The sequence below is a fragment of the Hemitrygon akajei genome, chromosome 6 (assembly GCF_048418815.1).
Source record: "Hemitrygon akajei chromosome 6, sHemAka1.3, whole genome shotgun sequence".
Classification (NCBI taxonomy): Eukaryota; Metazoa; Chordata; class Chondrichthyes; order Myliobatiformes; family Dasyatidae; genus Hemitrygon; species Hemitrygon akajei.
Window position 1 is genome coordinate 147,669,227 of NC_133129.1, and position 20,765 is coordinate 147,689,991.

Here is a 20,765-nt window from a genome sequence, read left to right on the forward strand (position 1 = left end):
GGGCAACTGTGTTGAGGATGACGGGCAGGAAAGAGCAGCTCTGCATCTTGAATACATAAGGTCTATTTATTAGGAAGTCCAACAGCCAGTTGCACAGTGGTGTAGTTAGACTGAGGAGTAGGAGTTTGTGCATCTAAATCTGTGGGACGATAGTGTTGAGTGCCAAGCTGAAATCCAGAAACAGCATTCTGACATAAGTGCCCTTGATTCCTAAGTGCGGCAGGCCCAAGTGCATAACAGGTGCTATGGTATCTGTCCTAGAGCAGTTCTCCCGGTAATTGATTAATTGATTGTTACAGCACAGAATAGACCCTTCTGGCCTTTTGATCCACTCCACCCAGTAACTACACTGATTTAACCTTAGCCTGATCACCGCCTTGGACTGTGGGAGAAACTAGAGCACTCGGAGAAAACTCACACATATGATGGAGAGGATGGACTCCTTACAGATGATGTTGGAATTGAGCTCTGAACTCTGATGCCCAAAGCTGTAATAATGTTGTACTAACCGCTAAGCAACTATGGCACCTATAAGCATAGTGGAGAGCTCCATTGTGGTAGGAATGGAGTTTTTGATATTGCTGTTACCAGCAGTTCAGAGCACTTTATTATGATTGACATCAGTGCCACCGGCAGTAGTCATTTAGTCCTGAAGGTGTAGAGTTCTTTGGCACAGGGATGAGGGTGGCTGATTTGAAGTACGTGGCGATAATGGCCTGGATGAGCGAAGTTTTGAAGATGTCCATGATGATGTCAGTAAGCTGGTGTGTTCACTCCATGAGTACTCGGTCTGTGATGTTGTTCGCCCCAGCTGTTTTATGGGGATTGATTCTCTGCCAAGTCCTTCTCACATCTGCTGCTGTTACAGACAGTGGCTGCTCACCTGGAAAGGGGAAGCTTTCATAGCCAGAATTGTATTGCATGCCTTGAAGCATGCATAAAAGTTTCTTAGAGCATTAGGGAGTGAGGCCTCACTGGTACAGAAGACACTGTTTATCCTTGTGTAGTCAGCAATACCCTTGATGTCCAACCATGTATGCCAGGAATTGTTATCAGACTGGCATTCCTGAAGTTTTTGTGCATGGGCATTCTTTGCCCTCTTAATGTCCAAGATGAGGTTTCTCCTGGCAGCTCTGAGAGCTGTTCTATCTCCGACTTGAAGGCAGCGTCCCGGCCTTTTAGGAGGGAGCACGCCTTTGTGTTCAGTCAGGACTCCTAGTTGGGCAATGATATGACCAGTCTTGAGGTATCAATGTTCCCTACACACTTCTTGATGTAGCTGGTGATAGATGAAGCATATTCCTCAAGATCCCTGTTTACTTCGTTTGTGGCAGCCTTCTTGAATTTCTGCCAGCTGGTCAGTTCAAAACAGTCCTGAGGCATAGAGATTGCCTCATTAGGCCATACAGTGATGGTCTTCTTGACCGGTTTCTCCATTTTCAGCAGCAGTCAGTATGCTGGGTTTAACATTATGGAGATGTGGCCAGAGAGGCCAAGATGAGGGCTTGGAATGGTTTTTGTAAGTAGCATGTTTGTTTGTATAAACATGGTCCAGTCAGTTTGTTCCCCTGGTGGCCATGGTGATGTGTTGGTGGAATTTGGGTAAAATATCCTGCAGGTTAACATGATTGAAGCCTCCTGTAATTATGAAGAGACCTTCTGGATGCTTGTTTTGTAGAGAGCTGATGATACTGTAAACCTCTCTCAGTGCATCCTAGGTGTTTACACTCAGACAGATGTAAACAGCAGTGATGAACAGAACAGGAGGTAATGTGGCCGGGATTTAATTGTAAGATGCTTAATTTTCCCAGGAATGCTAACTACAGATAAGTTTGGCATCCAGCCTTTGTTAATGTACACACAGATTCCACCTCCTTTGGATTGTGCTGACAAGGGGTTCCTGTCTGCATGGAATAGAGTCATCCCGTCAGGTTGAAATGCCAAATTGGGCACGTTGGTATTTAACCATGTTTCAATGAAAACCAGAATACAGCAGTTTCTCATCTCTTTCTGTGCAATCATTCTGGGTCTCTGTCAGTAATTCGTCAGGTAACATTGTGGAATTAACAACATTGCAGGAGTTCAAGGTGACAATAGTTGTCAGGCTGGGTGATTTGGATCAATTGATGAACCAAACCAGCTGCCCCAATTAATTTTCTTATTCAAACAGAAAATGCCAGGGATACTCAATAGGTCAGGCAACATCCATGGAGAAAGATTCAGAGCAACGATTCAGCTGAATGACCATTCTAACAATCCTTCTGATAAAAGGGACACAGATGTGAAATGTTAATTCCATTTCTAACTTCGCAGCTGCTGCCTGACATGCTGAGTATTGGCAGTACTTTGCTTTCCCTTGTACATTTCCAGCATTTACTTTGTGTTTTGCTTTACAATAACTTCCTTACTTGTCACACTATATGGATGCTGGCTCAGTATTCAAATGGATTCCTGCCTACTCATTCCAAAGCAGAAATCACTGCACATGCCCAGTTTACATCAGAAGGAGCAAACAAATTTCTAAGCACTAGTTCCTTAAATAAGAGATATTGTATATCCAAGTATGAGGCTGGGAAAATAATATTAAGGGGGCCAAGGAGATGGCAGATGAACTAAATGAGTATTTTGTATCAGTCCTCACTGTGGAAGACACTAACAGTGTGCCAGATGTCGAAGGCTGTAAGGAAAGAGAAGTGAGTGTGGTTACTATTACAAGGGAGAAGGTGCTCAAAAAGCTGGAAGACCTAAAGAGTACATAAGTCACCCGGACTAGATGAACTGCACCCTAGGGTTCTGAAAGAGGTAGCAGTAGAGATTATGGAGCTATTAGTAATCATCTTTTTAAAAAAAAAATCATTGGACCCTGGCATGGTGCCAAAGGACTGGAAAACTGCAAACTCTTTAAGAAAGGAGGAAGGCAGCAGAAAGGAAATTATAGACCAGTTAGCCTGACCTCAGTGGTTGGGAAGATGTTGAAGTCAATTGTTAAGGATGAGGTTATGGAGTACTTGGTGACACAGAACAAGATAAGACAAAGTCAGCATGGCTTCCTTAAGGGAAAACGTTGCCTGATGAGCCTATTGCAATTCTTTGAGGGATTACATGTAGGATAGATAAAGGGGATGCAGCGGATGGTGTATATTTGAACTTTCAGAAGGCCTTTGAAATGGTGCTACACATGAGGCTGCTTACTAAGTTAAGAGCCCATGGTATTACAGGAAAGCTACTGGTAATGGTAAGAGGACTGGCTGATTGGTAGGAGGCAATGAGTAGGAATAAAAGGATCCTTTTCTGGTTGGCTGCCAATGACTAGTGGTGTTTTGCAGTCTTGGTGTTGGGACTGCTTCTTATTATGCTCTATATCAATGATGGAATAGATGGCTTTATTGCAAGTTTGCAGACAATGCCAAGATTGGTGGAGGGGCAGGAAACAGGTAGGCTGCAGAAGGACTTAGACAGATTTGAAGAATTGGTAAGAGAGTGACAAATGAAATTCAACGTTGCAAAACAGCATGGTCATGCACATTGGTAGTAGAAATAAATGTGCTATCTATTTTTCTAAATGGGGAGAAAATCCAAACATCTCAGATGTGAAGAGACTTGGGAGTCCTTGTACAGGACACACTAAAGGTTAACTTGCAGGCAGAGTTGGTGCTGAGGAAGGCAAGTGCAAAGTTAACATTCATTTCAAGAGGTCTAGAATATAAGAGCAGGGATGTGATGCTGAGGCTTTATAAGGTACTAGTGAGGCCTCAGCTAGTGAGCATTGTGAACAGTTTTGAGCTCCTCATCTGAGAAAAGATGTGCTGGCATTGGAGAGGGTCCAGAGGAGGTTAACAAGGATGATTCAGGGAATAAAAGGGTTATCACACAAGGAACATTTGATAGCTCTGGGTCTGCACTTACTGGAATTTAGAAGGATGAGGGGGAGCTCATTGAAATCTTTCTAATGTTGAAAGGCCTAGACAGTGTAGATGTGGAAAGGATGTTTCCCATGATGGGGGAATCTAGGACAAGAGGGCACAGCCTCAGAATAGAGGGTCGTCCATTCAAAACAGAGATACGGAGAAATTTATTTAACCAGAGGGTGGTCAATTTGTGGAATTTATTACCACAGGCAGCTGTGGAGGCCAGGTCACTGGGTGTATTTAAGGCAGAGCCTGATAGGTTCTCGATTGGATATGGCATCAAAGGTTACAGGGAGAAGGATGAGGATTGGGACTGAGGAAGTGAAAAAAGAATCAGCTATGATTGAATGATGGAGAAGACTCGATGGGCCAAATGGACTAATTCTGCTCCTATGTCTTATGGTCTAAAGTTGTACCCTTTTCATCCCTTCCCCAGTGGCAGGTAACCAAATTCCTAAAATATTATCACTATTCTAAGAATATTAATTCAAATAGAAATATCATTGCCAGGTAAAGATGAAAATATGCTTGCATTGAGAATTCTGCATATCATAATAATTGCTTCTGTACTATTGGGTATATTCTGCTAAAAGGAAATGTAGGATGTGATGCACAAAGGGAGTATATACAGGTGTATAACACTTTCATTAACACAGTCATTTTAATGAAATATTAGATTTTTATTTCTATTAACTGTCCATTTATTGTAATACTTATTTCAGTTTCAGAGATAGGTGAATCAAGCATCCCTTAACTAAATTATATGCTAGCTCTAAAATTCCACATCTTAAGGCAAAACTTATATACTGTGTGAATATATAAACTCAGATTTTTATCTATATTTATTTATCATGTATTTCATTGTTCTGCTGCTGCAAAAGTAACACATTTCACAACATATGCCAGTGATATTAAACTTGATTCTGATCTATTTGGGACACTGTGCTGCTTAGTTGGTGTAGGAAACTGTTGCCAAATATTTTCTAACCTGCATCAGTCAGGTGCACTTGTGTAACAGTTAGACACTACACTGCACTTAGAGAGAACCATTTTTAAATAGTGTCAGTTGTGTGTGTTTGTGTTCAAAAAGCAGTGATTTTTGTCACTGAGTGAAGGCATGAAATAAGCAGTAAGACAATTTGGGGCTGTCTTGTTCACTGCAGTTTCAAGCATTTAGGCTTGGAGTGAAAGTGCAATGATATCACTATGTTAGCAGTTAAAAATTACAAAGGTATCAACAATCATCTTGAATGTTACAATAAAATTGAAGATTTGGAGGATGTAGTTGTACAAGGGCAGTCTATTATCTATATTAGGAATCTCCACAGATTTTATTCATTTCCGCTCAATCAAAAGAACACTGCAGATGAATTCTTCTATCATTAATTATCAAGAACTAGTACACAGTTTTATTGTACTATAGAAGTATTGGTAGTATTCTAATTGGTTCTGTATTTTATTTAAATACATGAATTGTTACTTACTTAAACAGTAGAATTTTTTTTTCCTTTGCATGAAATTTCAGCTAATTGAGGCAGCCGCTCAATTGGGCCAAAATGTACTGGTCCCCAATTAACTGGATCCACTGTATTCATTAATACTTCAAACAAAGTCAAGAGATGCTGCAGATGCTGGAAATCTTGAGCAGCACACACAAAATGCTAGTGGAACTCTAGGCAACGTCTCTGGGTGAGGGGAATAAACAGTCAACATTCCGAACAGCAACCCTTCATCAGAAAGGATGGGGGCAGAAGACTGAATAAAGTGGGGGAAGGTGAGGTAAAGAAGCTGGTAGGGTGAAAGGTGAAACCAGATTGGGGGGGGGGGGGGAAAGAGGATGAGGGAGTGGGGATAAAGTAACAAGCCAGGGCAGATGGGTGGAAATGGTGTATGGCTAAAGGAGGAGGAGTCTAATAGGACAAGACAGTAGGCCATGGAAGAAAGGAAATGAGGAGGGGAGCCAAGGGGAGCTGATGGGCAGATGAGGAAAAGAGAAGGGGTGAAAGGGTAACCAGAAAGGGGAATGGAAAAAAAGAGGAGAGAAGGGAGAGAGGTACTAAAAACATGCAGCTTCTTGCATAACCTAACTACAAATCGAGTGAGGCTATAATGAATAGGCCAGGAATAAAGGTCTGAGAGGCAAAGCTTCCATGTTCCAGAACAGTGCCACCAGAGGGGCTAGACAAAGGGAAAGGATTTACAGATTGGGAGTTCAGCTTGGTCTGACAAAGCATCAGTAGCTGGTACAAGAAAATGAAGTAGCCATTCTAGAGCCTGCTGTGATCTAGAGTAAATGTGGCAGTAGAGGAGTATCATCATCTCCAAGCTTTCCCTCATAAATCATACATCATTTCTTAGTTATCCCTGCAACCGAACCTTGAAATTCACACCCAAGCAGCCCTCTAGGAGTACCTTCACCACCCAGGCAGTGTCTCGTCACAACCTTCTCAAAAATAATTGCATATCTGCAATAAATTCAGGCCTTGTGTCAGTGACTCATTAGTGAATAAAAGAATGAAGAATGATGTTAAAATAGTAAGTAGTTTATTAATGAACATTAGAGATTTAAATAAAATCAAAATCAGGTCAATTTTGCCTCAACTTCATTCGGTATGAAGTACATACAGTACTTCTGTATTAATCTGGTTTAAGGCCAAAGTTTCCATTTCATTTAGAATGAAGGTGACTCAGGGATGGTAATAATGAAAAAATCTATCTTTTAGTACCATTCATGGCTCATTTGTGGGGCTCTATAAATATTTTCTGTGCAAAACCTAATTTTACCATGAATTTGCTAAGTTCACTGAAGAAAGCATTAAAGCACTAAAGATTCATGCCAATGTTTTGCTAAGGTTTGGATATTGACTTTTTGAGCATTTACAAATTTGTCAACAGTTTAACTCAAAACTTGGGCAAATTATAATTTACAAATTTATTTCAGAATCTCCATTGAATTTGTCAGCTCAGCCACAGCATTTAGTCATTTTGGCTATGTCAGTTACAAAACTGTCAATGGAAAGTAAAAGAAATCCTAAATCTGTGGAAAAAAGAACAATAGAAGTCTAAGCTATTCCTTGCATCCACAGCAAATGATTCCTCTCGAAATCTAACAGTTGAGGATCTTCTATTTATAAGGAATTGGCTGGTAGATCTGAACTCCTCTCATACTTCATGCAAAGCCATTTATTTCTAAATTACAATAGTCCAGAAATTTGACAGCATTATTTTTTAAGATAGTATACTTTCTAAAACAACAGATAGGAAGGATGTGGACATGACAATCCAGAAATGTGCCATGCTCAGTAAAGGTAAGAATAGCTATTAGGCCACTTATGTGAATAAACAAACAGCCTAATGTCTGTAGAATTGGACTGGGCTGAAGATAGAAGCTATTATCCAGCAGCCCTCTTTATTGAATCTAATTTAGAGTTTCTTATGCATCAACATATATATGCAAAAGATCAGTGGACAAACAGCAAAGCTGGTTTAATGTTACTTGTAGGAGACCATACCATGCACACAAGGCTCAGCATCCTCACAAAACTTGAGCACTGAAGAGGCTTTCAAATTAAGGACTGAGGCCTGATTTGGGATTATTACCTGGACCACTGCTTGGGAGTCCTTTTACAGGTACGTAGATTCTTCCTGTTTTCAACATTCAAATCCCCCTGATATTGCTCCAACACCCTCACATATCTGCTCCCTAAATAGATCCTCATAACCAACATCCTGCAAATGCCTACCTATTCAAATTGTATTCCCTTTGAGGTGACTCAGACACCCAACCATCTCAACAGCAGTAATGACCCTATCCCAATGTTCTCCATAGACAAGCTACCCTCCTATCCCATAATCTATATTCAATAATATAGTCAAACTCTGGTTGTCAGACACTAGCTTCTTCTAGTAAGATTCCCTTTCCTTTATTATGCACCCCATTCTACATTCTTACTCACTGCCTGCCATCCTCCACCCCAAGTCTTCTCAAATGATCTTCCCGATCTCCCATCTCACCCCCTCACACCTGCAAATTATCTACTCCATGATCTCCACAAATTGAAGTTAGTAATTCATATGGGAAAGTTCAGTTGCGAAATGCCTGTTGTCCTACAAATGTTGCCTTAGACTTTTCCAAATGCAAATGCCTAACATAAACTTGGCACAGACAAAAGCCGAATGTTACTGTATGTTGGCCATGGTATTCCTTCAATAGCCCTTTATATACCTCATACGTTCTTCAACAGGGACACATATTAGGTGCATCATATAACTAACAACAGCAGTAATTTCTACCTGCTTTTCACTTCCTCTTGAATTACATCCCCTAAGCTGACTGTTGTCAGCTAGAAATACTGAACCAGGAAATGTTTGGTACACACAGTGCTATGCTATCTTGTGATGTTCCTATTTTCAGTATTTTAATAGAGTTAATACTCGATCTTAAGCAAATGCTTTAACTCACAGATTAGAATAATGGCCCATCAACATCAGAGGGAAGGAAAGATTTGTTTTTATTATCAGCAATAATTTCTTCAATAAAGTAATCGATATGTAACATTAAGTAAATGTATTCTACCGCTGAATATCATAGTGTATCTTATTATCTTATTATGTACATAATATCTTGTGTACATTAAAGTCCACAAATCACATTGTAGGATATTCCTACAATTTCAAACAAAGTGTCAGCATTATATTGTTTCCTTCACAATTTTTGGAAAAATTGCTTGAGATTCCACAATGTTGTCAGAGGCTCATATACAATGTAAAATTGTGGGAGTATTCACTGACATATTCCTTTCTTTGAAAAGAACAATAGAAATCACATTCAGCCTACCCACAACATTCTGATTGGTGCTGCTTGCAAGTATAGCTAGTTAACAAATCCACTGCCCAGGTAGGAAGTATTAAAATATTTCCTTTTAATACTGATGGATAATTTGACTCGAGTTCTCTGAATTTTATTCTCAAATGGGTGTTTATGCTACCAACACTAACAATAGATTGCTTTCTGATTTAGGTAACTGATGCTCCCAGATCAATGTTAAAAGAAGAATCTCTTCACCCCAAAACCTTAGAAAAGAAGCTTGTCTGGGATTTTTTTTTCTTCAACAGGCAACGTCTAAACATTTACCAATGTAGACTTTAATTTGGAGCTAAAAGTGACTGGAATCTGGATCAACAGACAATTTGCTGGAAGAACTCAGCAAATCAAGCTGTATCTCTAGGGGAAGGGATGCAAAGAATTTTCAATGTTTCCGGTCAAAATCCTACATTGAGAGTGAGTGGAGAGGGAAGATAGCCAGTATTATGAGGAGAGTGGAGAATCGTGAAATGGCTGGTGGACTGACAATAGGTCCATCATCGAAAAGGCAACACAAATTTCTAAGGACCCCCAGTACCCAAGACGTGCCCCCTTCTAATCTCCGCCATCAGGAAGGAGGCGCACGAGTCTGAAGACACACACTCAACATTGTAGGAACAGCTATCTCACCCCCACCCCCGACCCTGCCAGTAAATGATGTAATATGTAATATATGGAAGGACAAGCTAATGACTGCAGACAAAACAAAGAGTTAAGTTGTACCACAGAGGCAAAATTCATAAGGGCGAAGAATGCAGGACCGAAGATTCTGTATTTAAATGCATGTAGCAATCGGAATAAAGTGGACGAACTCATGGCGCAATTAGCGATTGGTCAGTATGAAGTGGGCATAACTGAGTGATGGCTGAAAGAAGGTCATAGATAGGAGATTAACATCAAAGGATATACTTTGTATTGAAAGGACAAGCAGGGAAGTGCATGTACTAAGGGTAGTGTCACAATTGGAATGGGGGACTTCAATATGCAAGGGGATTGGTAAAATCAGATTGGTGTCAGATCACAAGAGAGGGAACTTATTGAATGCCTACAAGATGGCTTTTAAGAACAGGTTATGTTTGAGCCTACTTGGGGAAAGGCTATCTTCGATTGGGTGTTGTGTAATACCGCAGATCTTATTAGGGAACTTAACGTAAAGGAACCCTTAGGAGACAGTGATCATATATTTTTGATTTCATACTACAATTTGGGAGGGAAAAGCTTAAATCACATGTATCAGTATCACAATGGAATAATGGGAATTACAGAGGCATGTGAGAGGAGCTTGCCCAAGTGAATTGGATGAGGATACTGGTGGGAATGACACCAGAACAGAGGTGGCTGAATTTTGTGGGAATAGTTCACAAGGCACAGGATAGATGTGTCACACAGAAGAATAAATTCTCAAATGACAGGGCTAGGTAACCGTGATGGACAAGGGAAGTTAAGGACTGCATAAAAGCCAAGGAAAGGGCATATAAGGTAACAAAAGTGAGTGGGAAGCTCTTAAAATGCAACAAAAGGCAACTTAAAAAGCTATAAGGGAGAAGATGAAACAGGAGAGCAAACTAGCTGATAATATAAAGCAGGATGCTAAAAGTTCTTTCTGTTATATAATGAATAAAAGGGAGTTGAGAGTTGATATTGGACCACTGGAAAATGATGCTGGTGAGGTAGTAATGGGGACAAAGAAATAGCAGATGAACTTAATAAGTACTTCGCTTCAGCATTCACTGTGGAAGACACGAGCTGTATGCCAGATGTCTGTAAGTGTCAGGGAGCAGGAGTGAGTGCCATTGCTATTACAGAGGAAAAAGTGCTAGGCAAACTGAAAGGTCTTAAGTCACCTGGACCAGATGGACTACATCCCAGAGTCCTGAGAGAGGTTGCTGAAGACGTAATGTATGCATTGGTCGTGATCTTTCAAGAATCACTTGATTCTGGCATGTTCCCGGAGGACTGGAAAATTGCAAATGTCACTTCACTCTTTAAGAAGGGAGGAAGACAAAAAAGAGGAAGTTACAGGTCAGTTAGCCTGTCCTCAGTGGTTAGGAAAATGTTGGAGTCCATTATTAAGGATGAGGTTTCAGGGTACTTGGAGACTAGTAATAAAATAAGTCAAAGTCAGTATGGTTTCTATGAAGGGAAATCTTGCCTGACAAATCTGTTAGAATTCTTTGAGGAAGTAACAAGCAGGGTGGACAAAGGAGAGGTAGTAGATATCATTTACTTAGATTTTCAGAAGGCATTTGATAAGGTGCCTCACATGGGGTTGCTTAACAAGATAAAATCCTGTGGTGTTACAGGAAAGATACTGGCATGGATAGAGAAATGGCTGACAGGCAGGAGGCAATGAGTGGGAATAAAGGAGGCTTTTTCTGATTGGCTGCCAGTGACTAGTGGTGTTCCTCAGGGTCAATATTGAGACCACTACTTTTTACATTGTTTGTCAATGATTTAGATAGTGGAATTAATGGCTTTGGGACAATGTTTGTGGATGATATGAAGATACGTGGAGAGGTAGGTAGTGCTGAGCAAGCAATGTGATTGCAGCAAGACTTAGACAAATTGAAAGAATGGGCAAAAATACTAAATAAACACATCAAAGAGGCTGAATCTGTCCTTGGTTACAACCCGGACTCTTTTGATTTAGTGGTGGAGAGGCGGTCACTATACAAACTGTTATCCATTATGAACAATCTGGTACATCTGCTCCATGACCTACTGAATAAACAACAGAGCACCCTTTCGAACAGTCTCATTCAGTTCCACTGTTACAAGGATCATTACAGAAAATCTTCCCTACCAAATGCAATAAGCATATACAACCGTTCACCTCTGTGTGACAGGAGCACACGTGAATGTTTGAAAAGACTAGAGCCCATGTGAATGCATGTGGTTACAACTTAGATTTGTAGAAAGTAAGAAGAGGCAACTCAGAAGCTGTTTAGTGTAAGAACAAGTTCACTAAAGTTCAAGTTAAAGAACAAGTTCACAAGCCAGGCAGATAAGACTCTTGGCAGATAGAAGATGGCTGACTTATTTTTTGCAGAAAGAAATGGAGGGCTTTAAGTCCTTCTGATGGGTCATGGATTATATAAAACTAGAAATTTATAGTGAAGGTGAGGCTGTGGGGGCCAGGGAATTAAAAGTTATCAAACTGGTGAAAGATATGCAAGGTGTCCCCGGATGTACGTGGTAAGACAATGGACCAGAGGAGACAGGTTAGAAGCAAAGTATGAGGAGATCAGCTCAGTGGGGAAAAGAACAGGCAGGAATCAGAACTCTTGTAGACTTCCATAAGAAATAAAAGTGGAAAGTGGGGGCTGAGGTACTGTCACCAGATGGTAACTGCACTGCTCTTACTTGGGGCTTGGTGACTAGGTTGGAATTGACGCAAAGTGAGTTGGATGGTATATATTCTGATAAGGTCAAGTTGGAGTAGGTGAGGGAAGTGGAGTTGCAATGGGCAAATTGAAATGTAAAGATCAATTGTGGGTAAAAGACCTGAGGGGGGGGTGTCATTAGAGAAGGGGGTGCTGGAAGCTTTAGGAAACATCTGTTCCTAGAATGAGGTTTTCACTTCTGGGACATTAGAAGTGTCCACTTCTATTAAACAACAGGGTTTCCCTTCCTCCACCACTGATGCTGCCCTCACCTGCATCTCCCGGACATCCATGTTCCTGCTGCTTTATCAGGGATCGACTTTCTCTTGTCCTCATCTACCACCCCATGCGTCTTCACATCCAACACATCGTTCTCAGCAGCTCCCACCATCTTCAACAGAAACCTACCAACGAGCACATCTCTGCCTGCCCCCAGCTCTCCCGCTTCTGTAGGGATCACTCCCTCCATTATTCCTTGTCCTTTCATCCCTTTCCACTAATCTCCCTCCTGGCACTTAACCCTGCAAGCAGCAAAAATGCTACACCTGCCTATTCACCTTCTCCCTCACCTCATTCAGAGCCCCAAACTGTCCTTCCAGGTGAGGCAGCACTTCACCTGCAAATCAGTAGGGGTCATCTACCATATCCAGTGCTCCTGATGTGGCCTCCTCTATGTTATTGGTGAGGCCCGACATAGATTGTGAAGCTGCTTTGTCAAGTACCTCAGCTCCATCCCCAAAAAGCAATGGCTAACCAGTGGTTAACCATTTCAATTCATATCCCCGTTCTTGTTCCAATATGTCAGTCCATGGCCTCCTCCTCTGCCATGATGAGTCCATTCTCAGGCTGAAGGAGCAACACCTCATATTCTGACCAGGTAGACACCAACCTAATGGCCTGAACATCGATTTCTCCAATTTCTTGTAATTTTTCCCCCTACCCCTTCCCTCTTCTTCATTTCCCCACTCCAGATCTTCATCTCTTCTCCTCACCTGTCTATCACCTCCCCTGGGGCTCCTCCTTCTTCCACAATCCACTTCCTTTCATATCAGATTCCTTCTTTTCCAGCTGTTTGCCTCTTCCACTTATCACCTCCCAGCTTCTTACTTCACCCCCTTCCCCCACCCACCACCTTCTCAGTAGTCCTCCTTCCCTCCCCCACATGCTTACTCAGGCATCTTCCCCCTTCCTTTCCAGTCCTAATGAAGGGTCTCAGTCAACTGTTTATTCAGTTGCCTGACTTGCTGAGTCTCTCCAGCACTTTGAGCTTGTTGCGCTCGATTTGCAGCATTGCTTGTGTTTGAGACCAGGCATTGTGCATTCCTCCCAACTTCCACAGACAAGACAGTTGTGATCTGCCTTCTAAAACTGCTGCAGTTCCTTTAGTAAAGATCATTGCACAGTGTTTGGTTAGCTATTCCAGGATTTAGACTTCACAGCAATGGAAAAGCTATTTAATTTCAGGTCAGGATAGTGTGCAGCTTGGAAGTAAAATGCAGGAAATGGCATTCCCTTGTACCTACTGCCCTTGTCCTTCTGAGTAATACAGGGATTGGGTTCAGGAGAAGCTGACAAAAATGAATGCATTGTGATGCTGATGAACTTTGAGTAGAAACTATTAACAGTTCACAATAACATATGTAAATTAATATAGAAATAAAAGTTTAGAATAAAAAAAGAGCAGAGAGGAGACATCTCAATTTTCATTCTAAATATTCCCAAAGTGAAAATCAGAAGATGATATACAATATCCAATTACCTTGTACTGTTAGCTAAAATTCAGAAAATGGCCCAAGTTCACTGGAAATCTAATACTCTGTAATTATTTGGCCAAAGACATATAATTTTTAAACTTGTCTTTTAAAGGTGTCAGCTCAGTACGAGTAAGTCTATACCGTATACCATCTGGTGGTAAAGGGAAAACCAACATCAGCAGCATAATGCTTCGCCAAGAAGTATCAGTGCGAGTATAAGATGTTCTTTAGCACGGTCGTTTTAATATGTTCAACCCAAATGGTGAGGTTTACCTACCATGAGAACTCTAATTTTAGAAAGTAAAGGATAGATTGGATCTGGAAACAGTATTCTGTTCATTCACGTATTGTATGCCAAATAGTATTAGCCTGTTGGCTTACAGTTCATCTGGTCAATACAGAATTTCTCAATTCACCTTTTGAAGCTGGAAAATGTATTTGAAGCACAAAGAGGAGTGTAATATCCAGTTTATAAACTCCCAAATAATACTTCTATCAGTCTAGATACCAATCAATAAACGTAAAGCTGATCACAAAGGATTTGTGGCCTGTGCATGGCTAAGACTGAAATAGCACTGACAACAAATGTGAATTTCTGAGGCAAACCTAAAAGTTCTGTCACATTAGATTAAAATTTAAAGCAATTAAATGAAAGTCATATTAATTTGTGCAGCAAACCTTAAGTAAACAGAACATGAGTCGCACTTGAGATTCTAATTTTATTCAAGAGTTACAGGAATTTGTTATAGCTAAATAAATTCAGCATTTTTAAATACTAATGAACAAAATAACATTGTTTTTAAGGGCACCGAAATACCAACTTACTCATCATATTAATTGTTACAGAGACAATGGCTTATGTATTTATATTAAATGGACTTCTTGACTTGATGCAAACTACTGCAAGCTGTAGTGAACTAGAGCATTCACACTTTAATTTCCAATACTCACTACTCTTAGAAACTTTATATTTGATGTCAGTACCTGGATTCAAAGGTGCCACTTCTCACTGGAGTTCTTAGTGTAATTAGTGAAGATACAAGTTTAAAAAGGAGAACCAAAGTATGTGATTTTATACTCTATATCAAATGAGGTTTAGTTGGACTTCAGGCGAAATACCGGCTAATCAATAAGATCTTAAAAATGTTCTGCCTGGAAATTTATCTCTCAGTAGTACTAAACACTTTGAAGGGCATTCTATTCTGTTTATAAAATATGGTTTCACTGGTTTTATTTGGCACAACTACTTAGTTTGATACTTGCACTTTAATGGCTACACCTTCCAAATTCACGATCATAAAATATATATATTAATAAACAAGTTTCTCAAATTTCAGTACAGTACTTTTAATATTTACATTGCCTCTCATACAAATGCCATATCACAATAAAACAAAATGCACAAAACTCAAGAGTAACACAGGTTTATAATATAAAAACAAACTGAAATAACCCTGTAAAGGTTATTTCCACCCACCTTCTTTGATTGCTCAAACATTTATACATTTCTGTATCAAAAATGAGCCTTCCTACTGACTGCTTTAACTGCTTCTGGGCATATAAAGTTCCAGATTTCACAATTGTTATGCAAAATAAATGCAGTTTGACAACACCCTTTGCATCTAAATGCATGTTCTGATGGACTCAGTCACTGCAGGACTGGGTTTGAACTGAGATTTCCTGACTGTGAAATCCGGTACACACTGCATTGTGATTCAGACAGTCTGACTGCTCTATTTAACACACAGGTAATCAGAGCTCATCTTATGGGTATCATGTATTTTATAGGCTGGTACACTATAATATACCCATGGGATAGGTGTCTGGCCAATGAATGGTTCCTCTACCCCAAAGAATGAATGTGAAGAGAGAGCAACAACGTAACCTTTGATGAACCAGTGCCAATGTCTCTTCACATACACTCCTCAGTAGAACAGCATTTCAAAATAAATCCAGCAAATACTTAATGACAATGGTATGATACAACAGCTTTGAAAAAATGCAGCATCAGCTTCAGCCAACAACTGATTAATGATAGAGTTAATTAATTTTGTCATAAATGGCAAAATTCAGTTTTGTGTGACAGCACCAACAAAAAAAACTGTTCTTTAAAAAAAATATTCTATTATTTACAGTTACTAAGAAAATAATTTGTTCAACAGAACAGTTAATGTCCTATTAGCAGTTTAAGCTCAAAATTTACAGAGCAGCATTTTCTGTCAAGCTAAGGTCACAATACTTTAATCTGCCTGAATGTCTCAGCCATGCGTCTAATATTGCTGATACCAGTGCATCTCCGGCACACTGCCATGAAAGCTTTTTCTCATATATTGCATCAGAATCCATTTTCGACTCACAACTTGTTATACATTAAAGCAATTAATTAATCAAATGAGCCCAGCACTTACCGCTGGACAGACGACGAGAGAGATTCAAGAAAATTGTCGCCTCCAGAAGCCATGTTCAACACTCATCCAAAGGTAAGAGCTTTCACAAGCAGAACCTAAAACAGGATTTTTTTTAAAATTGTCATTACTATTAACTTCATGGAGACCAATCACAGCTAATCAACTTCAGTTCACTAGTTGTAGTTAACTACTTAAAGTTATTGCATTCTTGTAGATATGATAAATTACCTCATTGAAACTTAAAGCTCTAAGAAAAATTGCATTACATATTAGTGATTTTTCACTGCTGGCCCAATGTCTTGCTCTGTATTCTAACCTCCAGCAGTCTCCACTGCTGCCTGGCACATTTAATCATGATCCTTATGCTTAGTCACAATCTTTGATAGAACCTAACTTTTATTAATCCTCATTTTTCAGCTTCCTCATGAAGACTTGCCATTTTTGAATCTCAACGGTCTCGTGCCAACTTTTCCCTCCTCGATACATTCATTAAATCTCAAATTCAGGGCCCATGTTAATTTTAAATGAGGTCCCGTGATTAGGCTAGGATTAATTTGGGGGAATGCTGGGCTGCACGGCTCAAAGGGCAGGCAGGGCCTACTCTGCACTGTATCTCAATAAATAATAAAACAAATTAGCAGTGACTAAAATACAATAACCAGGCCCTTTTGTGTCCCCTAATGTCTGGTCACATTTGCACCTCATCAAAAGGCTGCAGCTGTGGGATACTGGGAGTAAATTGCCCACGAACGGCAAGATCATCCACTGGTATCATGCCGGTGAGTGTGTGATGTGAGTCAAATCCTGACCACTAATGGCTAACATTGTTCCAATAATTTCAGTATCTTGGCGTCAGCTGTGCAAGTGAAAAAGCATATCATCCTGAGCACAGCGCCCATGAGTGGCATATTCCACTCACTAATGCTCTCAGCAGTCAGGGGAGCAGAATTCTGACAGAACTCAAAAACCAGAGGATGTAATTTATTTTACAGCTCACAAGCTTTGCCATTTTGATCTACTAGTGACTGTGGATAAACTGAACACTGAGGCAAGACTATAATAATGTGTTGGCCCCTGTCCATGGAAAATGTAGGAGAAGTGGTGAGTTAAGTTATTTTCTTTCCATAGAATATAGACCATTCAGCCCACCAACTCTATACTGGCTCTTAGACCAATTGATTTAATCCTGTTTATGTCCCTGTAAACTATTCTTCCTCACCTGCCCATTAACTGCACCCTAATTCTTCTGTCACCCACTTAAATTAGGGGTCATGAGCAGCCAATTAAACTACTAGCTAATTTATAGGATGTGGTAGGGAAATAGAGCAGCTAAGTGAACCCCATATGATCACAAGGTGGACATGCTAACTCCATGTTGAGGTTGAGTGCAGTGGTTTACCTACTGTGCCAGCTGGGGGTCAAGTGGGTATGTCTGACGCATTGCCAATTCCTAGGGAAAGGAAAGAATAAAGGGGGACAAAATGCAGCCTTGGTGGGCAACAATATGGGCATTAGTAAGTATGTACCTCTCAAGATCCTCTTTTCCATTGTCCTCAATATTAATTGCAGAGAATGCACTGTGTCTTTATTTCAATAAATAAAATCATTGAAATGCACGGCACAGATCCTACTGCCCACCTCATCAATGCTGCCAATCCAAACTAATCTAATTTTGGTCTTTATCCCTCTACATCTTTCGTGTCCAAGTACTTTTAAGCACTGTAAAAGTATCTACCACAGCCACCACCTGTGGCAGTTCATTCCAGGTTGTCACCACTGTTAGTGTGAGAAAAATTTACCCATCTGGTCACCTTTAAATTTCTCCCCTCTCACTTAAAGCCTCTAGTTCTCTAGTTCTATTACCCTGCCATAGGAAAAAGATTTTGACTGTCTAATCTATCAATGCCTGTCATCATTTATAAACCTCTATAAGATCACCCTCAGCCTCCAACTTTCCAAAGCAAAGAAACCCAGACCATTCAATCTTCCCTACATTAAGCATATATTTTAATAGGAACAAATCTGCAAACAAATTGTCATCTTAACTCCTTTGCCTTACTAATGAGATGTTGAGCAACCTGCCACTCATTCCTCATTGGGCTGGCTCAGTATAGTAACGGATAGTGCAAAGTTATTACAGCAGCAGAGACCGGGTTCAACTCCTGCCGCTGTCTGTGAGGAGTTTGCATGACCATGTGAGTTTCCTCACAGTGCCGGTTTCCTTCCACATCCCAAAGACGTATGGGTTAGTAGGTGTAATTGGCTGGCACAGGCTCATTGGGCTGGAAGGACCGGTTACTGAGCCGTGTCTCTACCTAAAAAATAAATTCCGGAAAACTGTGCCACGTGTAGACGCCAGGCAACATGAAAATACAAACTGAGGGTCTCAGAGGGAAAGTGAAGCAGCCAGAGAAAATGGAAGTCACCACTTTCCTGGTGCGACCCAGAGGAGCACTTTGCTCCTTCTGGTCTCAAAGCTGAGTAAAAACACTTAGCCTTTTGATAATGACGCAGCTTATTCCAAGTGAGCAGAATTAAATTTGCCACCACAGTGTTCAGTCCAAATTCATTGCAATCTAGCACAATAGATACAAATGTTTGTGATGCTCTATGTTCCCAGGAGAAGCAAAACCTGTTATTATTCATCACCTGAGACATTGTCACTGTTCACTTCTGAATATGCTATTTGATAAATGTGTGTAGTGTTATAATCTGAGCAACGGTTATGCAGAATGCTTATTCTACCACCTAAAATCAGCATTCACATGAAACATCCAATACAACCAATTAAGTAAAATACATAAATGGATTTTTTTCTGTCAGATTCTTCACATCATGACACATATTTGCATAACAAGCCAATAAAAGTCATGATTTGGCTCAGAAGGAAGAATACTCATCAGAAGACTTGGCTTCACACTGGAGCTGAGAAAAGAGGAAAATGTCCCCTGTATAAAGGTATCAATTACTGTTAATTTAGTTCCATATATAACCCAGTAACTCAACAGCAATGTGTACAGTTATCGCATTGGTATCACATTATTTATGCTAAAAAGTATAAAGGTGCTTCTTGACACGGTCAAAAAAAAATTAAACCAAGTTACTCAGGAAAAGCAATGGGAAAAGCAAGTAACAATGCTGCCAACCATCTCCATTGACCCAGCTTTGATCCCAGCTTCAGGAGGTGTCTGCATATTCTTCCTGTGACCAAGTGGCCTTATCCCAAAGATAGGTTGATGGGAATCAGAATCAGAATCAGGTTTATTATCACTGGCATGTGTCGTGAAATTTGTTAACTTAGCAGCAGCAATACAATGCAATACAGGATAATATAGAAAGAATAATAAATGAATAACCAAGTAAATCGATTACAGTAAGTATATATATATGTATATTGAATAGATTCAAATAGTGCAAAAACAGAAATCATACATATTTTAAAAAGTTAAAGAAGTGAGATCGTATTCATAGGCTCAGTGCCCATTTAGAAATTGTATGGCAGAGGGGAAGAAGCTGTTCCTCAGTGACTGAGTGTGTGCCTTCAGGCTTCTGTACCTCCACCTGATGGTAAAAATGTGAAGAGGGTATTGGGGGGGGGGGTGATTCCTTAATAATTGGCATTAGCTTTCAGAGGCACCACTGCTTGAAGTTCCTCTTGGAGGCCAGTACCCAAAATGGAGCTGACTAACTTTACAGCTTTCCATCTTGTGCAGTAGCCCCCGTCCCCCCCTTCTCCTGTACCAGACAGTGATGTAGCCTGTCAGTATGCTCTCCACGGCACATCTATAGAAGTTGTAAAGAGTTTTCGGTAACAAACTGAATCTCTTCAAGCTCCTAATGAAATATAACCACTGTCTTGCCTTTTTAATAGCTGCATTGATACGCTGGGACCAGGTTAGATCACTGGCACACATTCTCTTGCAGCAGCAGTACTTTGCAATACATAATAAAAAACATAAATTGTAATAAAATTAATAAAATAAATTAAATTTGTGCAAAAAGAGAGGGAAAAATAGTTATGGGTTCATTGTCTATTCATAAATCTGATGGTGGAGGGGAAGAAGATGTTCCTTAAACATTGAGTGTGTGTCTGTACCTCCTCCTTGGTGATTGCAATGATTAGAGGGCATGCCCTGGGTGATCGAGGTCCCTGTTGATAGATGCCTTCTTTTTAATCAGGTGGAGAGGTGGAGATACATCCCGACCAAAGGAGGTGTAAGGTGCTTCTTCCCTCCGCTAGCCTACAGGTCATGCTTTGCTTGGGCAAGGTGTAGCTCCTGCTTTGCCCCCTGGTCAGGGTCATGTGAAGCCACAGGAGCAGATGGTGGTTGACTGTATGAGTAACTGGTACATAGCACAAGTCCTGGTTGTAAGTTAACAGACTTCACTACCCATGCTGGTGATAATAAACCTGATTCTGATTATGCTACCCCTGAGCCAAGCAGCCA

The 20,765-nt window shown here is 40.4% G+C and overlaps 1 protein-coding gene across 1 annotated transcript in view; it reads right to left on the reverse strand.

Moving 5' to 3' along the window:
• LOC140729577 (protein inscuteable homolog) overlaps window positions 1–20,765 on the reverse strand; it is a 405,000-nt gene that overhangs the window by 278,047 nt on the left and 106,188 nt on the right. Inside the window, exon 3 of the mRNA XM_073049495.1 lies at window positions 16,318–16,412. Within this exon, the coding sequence (XP_072905596.1) occupies window positions 16,318–16,370 (53 nt within the window). The 5' untranslated portion in view covers window positions 16,371–16,412. The remainder of the gene's footprint in view (window positions 1–16,317; window positions 16,413–20,765) is intronic.